This window comes from Thermobia domestica, chromosome 18, assembly GCF_964235325.1.
Source record: "Thermobia domestica chromosome 18, izTheDome1.hap1.1, whole genome shotgun sequence".
In the NCBI taxonomy this organism is placed as follows: Eukaryota; Metazoa; Arthropoda; class Insecta; order Zygentoma; family Lepismatidae; genus Thermobia; species Thermobia domestica.
The window spans coordinates 131,712,111-131,720,851 of NC_137471.1; the positions used below are offsets into that span (position 1 = coordinate 131,712,111).

Genomic DNA, 8,741 nt, shown 5'->3' on the forward strand with positions numbered 1-8,741 from the left:
GTAGCATTTCCCAGGGAAGTAGCTATCAGTGTGTTGGATTTGTTATTGCAACATTTGTACCGAGTTTTGTTCTTCTTTTGTTTTTCTTTTTGTTCTTTCCCTCGTTTTCTATCAGCTGGAGTGCAAGTGCTAATGTTAGAATAAAAATAGTATTTTTTGCCTTCTATAATATAATATTAACGTTTTATTGTAACATCTGGCGACCGTGACACGACTGAAAAACGACTTAAATAATGGAGAAGGCAAAAAGAGTGAGAACAGTGGCGACAGCTGTATTTACAAAAATCGCAAAAAATGTGGAACAGTGCTGTAATGCCGCGAATGTGAACATTGACGAACTTAAAGTGAACTTTGAATTATTGGAGGATAATTACAGGGCAGTTGATGAAGCACACAATGAATACATTGAACTGTTATTAAAAGAAGAATTCGAAGAAGATGATTTGGTTCAGGAAACAGAAGCACAAGATAAGTATGTTCTGACATTTTATAGTCTTCGTACGAAAGTTCAAGAGTTGATCGATAAGCATGCATCAAATTCAACTCGTGATACAGACAGTGTTTCGACAGAAGGTAAGAAACGGGGTATTAAGTTACCGGTAATTGAATTGAAGAAGTTTGATGGTGACTTAAAGAATTGGTTACCGTTTTGGAGTCAGTTCAATCGAATCGATGCGGACACGAATATCGCAAACAGTGACAAATTTCAGTATTTAGTTCAGGCCACTCTACCCGGTTCAAGAGCACGCCAATTTGTTGAAAGTTTCCCGTTATGTGAAGAAAACTATCCGAAAGTGATTGAAGGTTTGAAGTCACGTTTCGGTCGTGAAGATACATTGGTAGAAGTGTATGTGAGGGAACTTTTAAAACTGGTGTTAAGCAATTTGAACAGTAATAAGCAATTAGAACTCAGTGCCTTGTACGACAAAATTGAGTCACAATTACGAGCATTAAGTACATTAGGAGTGACGACAGACAAATGCGCAGCAATGCTGTACCCGCTAGTGGAATCGTGCTTACCTGAGGATCTTTTGCGAGCATTGCAGAGGGGAACTACGAACTATGGAGAATCTACAGTGGAAAATAGACTGGAAAATTTAATGTTGTTTGTGAGAAAAGAAGTTGAAAGTGAAGAGCGTATAGCACTTGCAGTTGCGGGCTTTGATTTGAAAGATACTTCCAGTGCGATAAAGAAAAAGAAGGATCGAAGTAGTCCCACAGAAACTGTTCCAACAGCGGCAGAGTTAGTTAATTGTAAAGGTGACCTAGAGAAATGTATTTTTTGTAGTGATTTTCATGTTACCGAAGAGTGTTCGAAGGCACGTAACTGGTCTTTCGAGGAAAAAACAAAGGTGTTAAAAGCAAAGGGTTGTTGTTTCAAATGTCTAAAACCGGGGCACATTAGCAGTAGATGTAGAGTAAAATTAAAATGCGCCAAGTGCAAGGGACAACATTCATACATTATGTGCAAGGGACCAAAAGGTAACAAGGAAAATGACGGTACAGTGAAACAAAGTGTAACGAAACCGGTTATTGAAAATACATTAACTAATAACGTGTATGCCGAAACGTTTTTGCAAACATTAGTTGTAAAAGTAAGGGGTCAAGAGACAGAAAGGAAGGTAAGAGCAATTATAGATACAGGTTCCCAACGATCGTACATTCGAACAGCTACCGCATTGGAAATGGGATACGAAATTGTTAAAAAAGAAAGTGTTACGCATGCACTCTTCGGAGGTATTTGTTCTGCACCTTATGAACATAGTTGTTATCAAGTAAGGTTGTATAGTCTGAAAGGAGATTATGCATGCAATTTTGAAGCGCTGAACCAAGATACGATATGTAGCAATGTGACGTCAGTAGTTGAAGGTCCTTGGATACAAGAGTTAGAAAATTTGGTGTAGAAATTTACGACAAGAACCCTGGCGCGATAGAAATTTTAATTGGTTCTGACATTGCAGGAAAACTTTTTACTGGGAAAAGAATTGTGTTGAAGTCCGGATTGGTAGCTATGGAAACATTGCTTGGTTGGGTTTTAATGGGCAAAGTTAAAGTACGTGGTGATATTAAATTCTCGTCTATGGCAACGATGTCCATGTTTTGTAAAGAAGCATCTATAGCGGATTTATGGCGGTTAGATGTTCTTGGTATCACAGATCCTGCGGAAAAGAAGACAAAATTGGAAGCTCAGCAAGCAGTAATGGATTACTTTAATAAGACCGTAGCTATTAATGAGGAGAAGAGGTACGAAGTAATCTTACCTTGGATAGAAGGACATCCTACACTTCCGAGTAATATTGAGATGTGCAAAAGAAGATTGAATACACTTATTGCTAAGTTGAAGAAGGAAGACCGTTACGAAGACTATCAACAAGTGTTGAATGAATGGATATATGATGGCGTAATAGAAGAAGTTCCACCAGAAGAAAAGGATAGAGAAGGGCATTATTTACCTCATCGCCATGTAGTCAAGGAAAGTAGTACGACGAAAATACGTCCCGTCTTCGATGCGTCAGCCAGGGAGAAAAATTATCCTTCATTGAATCAGTGTTGATCGAAATGATACCCTCAATTTTGATAAAGTTTAGGTTAAATAGAATCGGAGTTGTATCCGATATCAAGAGAGCGTTTTTACAAATTAGTGTTTGTAAAAGAGAGCGTGACTTTTTGAGATTTTTGTGGGTTGACCAGGAGGGAAACGAAAAGATATTTCGTCACAAGCGTGTAGTTTTTGGTGTGAACTGTAGTCCATTTTTGCTGTGTGCAGTGATAGAACATCATCTTAAGTTAGAAATGGAAAAACAAAGAGAAGGAAAAAACCAATATTCCAGAGAAGTCATCGCTCAGCTTTCGAAGTGCTTTTATGTGGACAATTGCGTTACCAGCGTAAGGAATGAAGAGGAGCTTCGTCACTTCATTAATTAAAGTACCCAAGTAATGGCGAAAGCTGGATTTGAGCTGAGAGGGTGGGAGCACACTTCTTTTGGCGAGATGGAGCAAGACAACGGAGTACCAGTCTTAGGTCTACAGTGGGAAACGAAATCTGACACTTTGGCAATAAGACCAGAATGCTGCGACGGGTTGATACCAGAAGTTCTTACTAACAAGGGAACCTTCCGAAAATGATAGTTGCAGGGAAAGATGTGGCCTATGCCAATTGAAAGAGCTGTAACAGAGATTTTCATTCCCAAACAATTAGCTGCCCATAGCAATAGGTTCAAGAAATATAAGGGGTGGAAGTTCGGGAAACAGCAAGGTTGGACAAAGGAGGAAAAGTGCAAATTCCGCAAAAAAGGGGGGCACGGCAAAATACAATGCTGACAAGTGATATATAGAAAGAGACTTGTCACAATAGGTAACAAAACAAATGAAGGCCACCAGTAGGGTTAACAGTGTTGCCAACTGCAATGAAAAGTACATGTTTTGCAAAGAGCACTATATGAAGTGAGTGCAATATTCAGTGTCAACCTGTAATGTAGAACATAAGATATGACGTGTATAACCAGTGGTACAATCTAACAAAAGAAAATAGAAAAAACAGAAGTACGAAAAATACGGAAAAGATGGAGTTGGCCATAATGCGCCACATTTGATCACGAGCTGTGCGTATTAGAATGAACAAAACAAGAAGCACCAACTATGCAGGAAACCGACGTACCTAGTGTCGAAAAGAAAAACGAGTTCCAAAGTTCGCAACACTGGCCATGAACATCCAGGCAAGTCTAATATAGATAGGCCAGTCGCTTCACAAAAAGAAAATTCCGGCAACAGGCATCACTCGGAATGCATCAATGCTAGAGTGATTGAGGCAATGTCAAGTCGGGGAACATGAAATGGTTGGGTTGAGCCAACAACCGATAATAGAAGTAGTGAACATTATGTCATGGCTGGGTCGTATGTAGGAATATACAGGGTGTCCCACCAAACTTTGTGACCTAAAAAATTTGCAAAACGAACAAAAATGTGACGGATTCAGTTGTGCAGGAATGTACCAATGTCAGGGGGTGATAAAAGTCTGTGAGAAGCAAGTGCCCCCAGGAGCCAACATCAAACTTTCAAATATCAACAGAGACCGAGTGGCACCTCTTTTGAGAGATCATGGAATGTGCAACAACACCTATAGGAAACATTTGCTATATGAAGCATGATTTTCAAAATGACCTCCACAAATATATGTTGGTCTTAACATGGCATTGAACATTGCGATCTCAAATTGCTGCGAAGCGAAAAGAGCTCTTGCAAATCCAATTGCACAGGAATGTACTCATGTCGAGGACCAAGAAAACTTTGTAAGAAGCAAGTCCCCCAGGGCCCCCATCATAAGGCTCGAGGGGTCAACCGCAACATTTCAAATGGGAACAGGAAGCGGATGATATTTCTTTGGATAGATGCAAAACCGCCTATAAGAAACATTTGCTATATGAAGAACGGGTTTCAAAATGGCCGCCAAAAATGCACGTTGTCCTTATCACCGAGCAGATATTTTTGGCGGCCATTTTGAAATCCCATATAGTAAATATTTCTGATGTGCGTTGTTGCATATTCCAAGATTTATCGAAAGAAATATAACTCGACCGATGGTGCTATTTGAAATTTTGAAGTTGGCCCCCTGGGACCCTATGATGGGGCACTTGGGGGCACTTGCGTCTCACAGAAGTTTGTCGCTCGCTGACATGGGTATATTCCTGCGCAACTGGATGTGGCACATTTTTTCGCTTTGAAACTATTTCAGTCGCAGAGTTAGGTGGAACACTCTGGATATATCATATAGGCGGTGATAGTACTCCAGACAGCAGCACACAGCAGATCAAGCCTTTGATTATGTTTGCTTTCTACAGGTGTGGATATGTGATAGAAAGAACACCAAAGGTTCCGACACCTCTAGAGTACTGTTTCGAGACATTCACAGGCGATCATTGTACCATGTGTGACGGATTGGGAGTATTCCACTGTGGACACTGCAAATGTATATTCTGTTTGGACCATTGTCTCATCGAACAATTGCACGCTACAATGTTGACGAGCATGTACAAATGATGCGAAGGCTAATGCCTGTAGCCGGAATTGGCCTTTGTGAAGCGAGTGGCCTAACTATATTAGAATTGTCTGGATTTTCATGGCCAGTGTTGCCAACTTTGGAACTCGTTTTTCTTTTCGACACTAGGTACGTCGGTTTCCTGCATAGTTGGTGCTTTCTTGTTTTGTTCATTCTAATATGCACAGCTCGTGACCAATGTGGCGCATTATGGCTAACTTCGTCTTTTCCGTATTTTTCGTATTTCTGTTTTTTCTATTTTCTTTTGTTAGATTGTACCACTGATTATACACGTCATATCTTATGTTCTACATTACAGGTTGACACTGAATATTGCATTCACTTCATATAGTGCTCTTTGCAAAACATGTACTTTTCATTGCAGTTGGCAACACTGTTAACCCTACTGGTGGCCTTCATTTGTTTTGTTACCTATTGTGACAAGTCTCTTTCTATATATCACTTGTCAGCATTGTATTTTGCCGTGCCCCCCTTTTTTTGCGGAATTTGCACTTTTCCCCCTTTGTCCAAACTTGCTGTTTCCCGAACTTTCACCCCTTATATTTCTTGAACCTATTGCTATGGGCAGCTAATTTTTTGGAAATGAACATCTCTGTTACAGCTCTTTCAATTGGCATAGGTCCCATCTTTCCCTGCAACTATCATTTTCGGAAGGTTCCCTTGTAAGAGGGTTATTTTGTCGTTTGCAAATAGGATATTTGATCCTATAGGGATTACTTCTCCAGTGACGTTGTATCCAAAGATCCTTTTGCAAGAAATTTGGCGATTGGAATTGAGTTGGGACGAAGAAGTGCCAGGGGCAGTAAGGAAGAAATTTTTACAGTGGGTAGGTGAATTGCCGTTGTTGAAAGAACTTTCATTTCCTAGATGTATCCAAGGAGATTCAGAAAATTGTAGTCTACATGTGTTCTGTGATGCAAGTGAAAGAGTCTATGCTACGGAACTTTTTCTTAGAACTGTTACTAGAGAAAACATTAATGTGCAGTTAGTACAAGCCAAGACAAGAGTTGCTCCTATAAAGAAATCAACCATAACAAGATTAGAATTATTGGCAGCTATTATTGGTGGGAGACTAGCTACTTCTGTGATTGAGGCCTTGAATCTTGAAGGTATACAGATTTATTATTGGACAGATTCTACAACAGTTCTTGCATGGATTAAACGAGATGAGCAATGGAACACTTTTGTTTGGAATCGAGTGCAAGAAATCCGAAAATTAAGTGAAAAAGAAACTTGGCATTACGTACCAGGAACCATGAATCCGGCGGATTTACCATCGAGAGGATGTACTTCAGAACAACTGCTTGAGTCAAAATGGTGGCAAGGTCCTTCGTGGCTGCGACGACCCAAGGAGGAATGGCCAGAACAGAAGTATGAGTACAAAGAAGAAATCATTACACAGGAAAAGAAAAAGACGGTCTCATCAGCTATGCTTAATGTTGGAAAGGAGGACAGTGACTGGTATTATCGGTATCCTTCGAAGTACGAAAAATTAGTTCGCATAATAGGTTGGATGAAAAGATTTATTCATAATTGTTGTTCTAAGCAAAGAAGAAGCGACGAATTGTCTGTTGAAGAATTGATATCAGCAGAGATGACTGTTATTAGACTTGTCCAAACATTCCTTTGAGGGTGTTGGCGACAAGAATTTGAAATCTTTGTGTCCGTTCGAAGACAATGACAAACTCATCAGAATAAAAACCAAAATTACAGAACTTTCAGATGTTGAAACCTTCCGTTATCCAGTTGTATTGCCAAGCACCCATCCAGTAGTAAAAATGTTAGTGTACGATAAACATGTGGAAGCTTGTCACGTTGGTGTTCAAGGTTTGTTGAGTCTTCTTAGGGAACAGTTTTGGATACTCAAAGGAAGAAAAACTATTCGATCTATAATAAAGCAATGTGTCATATGTAAACGATATACTGCCAAGAAGTTGGAACCAATCCCTGTAGCCCTACCCGAAGATAGAATCAGAGATGCAGCAGTGTTTGAAGTAACGGGAGTGGACTTTACCGGACCAGTTAGACTACGAGATGGAGGAAAAGCTTGGATTTGTATATTTACCTGTGCAGTATATAGAGCAGTGCATTTGGAGCTTGTTTCCGGATTATCAACGAGGGACTTTCTTCTAGCCCTTAGAAGATTTATAGCGCGTCGAGGCCGACCTTCTGTCGTTTACAGTGACAATGGCACGAAGTTTGTTGGCACAGAAAATTTATTGATCAGACTGGATTGGAAATGTATAACATCTTTTGCAACTGTGAAACGCATCAAGTGGAAATTCAATCCACCCACTGCTGCTTGGTGGGATGGATGGTGGGAGCGTTTAATTCGCTTAATGAAAGGACTGTTAAGGAGAATACTTGGGAAGGCTTCGCTAAATTATGAAGAATTCATTACAGTGTTGTGTGACTATGAAGCTGTCATGAATGGTCGACCGTTAACTTATGTTTCTGATGATAGTTCGGATTTATTAGCTTTAACTCCAGCTATGTTTCTGCAGCAAGTTAGAGAAGTAGGAGTACCGGATCTCGACAACTTGGAATCCGTTAACCTACAAAAACGGTTGAGATATTGTCATAAACTCAGGGAGCAGTTACGCAGTAGATTTCGCAGTGAATATTTGGGACAGTTAGTGCAGCATTGGAAATCTAGAAGAGACCATAGTGAAATAAAAATAGGGGATGTTGTACTTGTAGAAAACGAGAACTTGAAACGTTTAGAATGGTCTTTAGCAAGAGTTGTGGAAATATTACCTGGACGTGACGGTGAAGTACGACTTGTGCGCTTGAAGACACGTACCGGATTGATGATGAGACCAGTGCAACGAGTTTTTCCCCTGGAAGTTCATTCAAATGAGACACCACAGGTGTTGAAAGAACCAGCAATGTATCCTAGTGATGAACAAATGGACGGAGTGAGTGATAAAAACACAGAGACTGAGTGTGAAACAAAACTTCAAACTGTTACAACTCGAACTGGTAGAAAAGTGAAACCTCCTACCAGATTAGATCTTTTGTATATACTTAAAAATAAATAATGTTTGTTGTGGTTGAGTTACTAGTCCCCCTCAACGTAACTTAAGGTGGGAGGATGTTGGATTTGTTATGGCAACATTTGTACCGAGTTTTGTTCTTTTGTTTTTCTTTTTTGTTCTTTCCCTCGTTTTCTATCAGCTGGAGTGCAAGGGCTAATGTTAGAATAAAAATAGTATTTTTTGCCTTCTATAATATAATATTAACGTTTTATTGTAACACAGTGATTAAATTCCTATTATATCAGAGGAAATGGGTTGATTACACACAGCCCTGGTTGAAGAGTCCACTGACTTGAAAAACAGATTTATTCATCAAAAATGAGCTTTGCGCAGAAAATAAAAGAAAAGCTATTAGATTTAGGGCAATCCTATTGTCCTAAGACACCCACGGGCAAGCACCGTTATATTTTGGATCGGTGGAATAATTATTATTGTATTGAATGTAATAAAGTGAAAGTACACGGGCATTCTCCTCCTCAACTTGGCCGTTGGAAAAAGAACCCATTACCGAGATACTTGGATACGTGGAGTCAGCCCAGACATCTAGAACCAACGACCGCTAGCCCGCAAACTCCAGACACTCCGGCGAGTGGCTACGACCTAACGCCGCTTGCCGCGTCCAGTCCTATCTCGACTAGAAATGATAC

The 8,741-nt window shown here is 40.0% G+C and overlaps 4 protein-coding genes across 4 annotated transcripts; all 4 read left to right on the forward strand.

The window, feature by feature from the left end:
* The first annotated feature begins 233 nt into the window (after positions 1–233).
* On the forward strand, positions 234–1,904 carry LOC145675252 (uncharacterized). Its single transcript, XM_081745636.1, has one exon. The coding sequence runs from the start codon at positions 234–236 to the stop codon at positions 1,902–1,904; it is 1,671 nt and encodes a 556-aa protein (XP_081601762.1).
* Positions 1,905–2,011: 107 nt separating this feature from the next.
* On the forward strand, positions 2,012–2,554 carry LOC145675253 (uncharacterized). The gene has a single exon (XM_081745637.1). It carries the CDS (start codon positions 2,012–2,014, stop codon positions 2,552–2,554), a length of 543 nt encoding a protein of 180 aa, XP_081601763.1.
* Positions 2,555–2,937: 383 nt separating this feature from the next.
* Positions 2,938–6,686, forward strand: LOC145675254 (uncharacterized). Its single transcript, XM_081745638.1, has 2 exons — positions 2,938–2,966; positions 5,750–6,686. Exons 1-2 carry the CDS (start codon positions 2,938–2,940, stop codon positions 6,684–6,686), a joined length of 966 nt encoding a protein of 321 aa, XP_081601764.1.
* Positions 6,687–6,834: 148 nt separating this feature from the next.
* On the forward strand, positions 6,835–8,097 carry LOC145675255 (uncharacterized). The gene has a single exon (XM_081745639.1). It carries the CDS (start codon positions 6,835–6,837, stop codon positions 8,095–8,097), a length of 1,263 nt encoding a protein of 420 aa, XP_081601765.1.
* Positions 8,098–8,741: the final 644 nt, after the last annotated feature.

What these genes read in the sequence shown, in the direction of transcription:
- LOC145675254 (XM_081745638.1), top strand. Translation starts at nt 2,938, where the DNA reads ATGGCGAAAGCTGGATTTGAGCTGAGAGG. An exon ending in GCTGGATTTGAGCTGAGAGG is followed by an intron (nt 2,967 to 5,749) that starts GTGGGAGCACAC and finishes GTTTGCAAATAG; the next exon opens with GATATTTGATCCTATAGGGA.
- LOC145675252 (XM_081745636.1), top strand. Translation starts at nt 234, where the DNA reads ATGGAGAAGGCAAAAAGAGTGAGAACAGTGGCGACAGCTGTATTTACA.
- LOC145675255 (XM_081745639.1), top strand. Translation starts at nt 6,835, where the DNA reads ATGTTAGTGTACGATAAACATGTGGAAGCTTGTCACGTTGGTGTTCAA.
- LOC145675253 (XM_081745637.1), top strand. Translation starts at nt 2,012, where the DNA reads ATGGAAACATTGCTTGGTTGGGTTTTAATGGGCAAAGTTAAAGTACGT.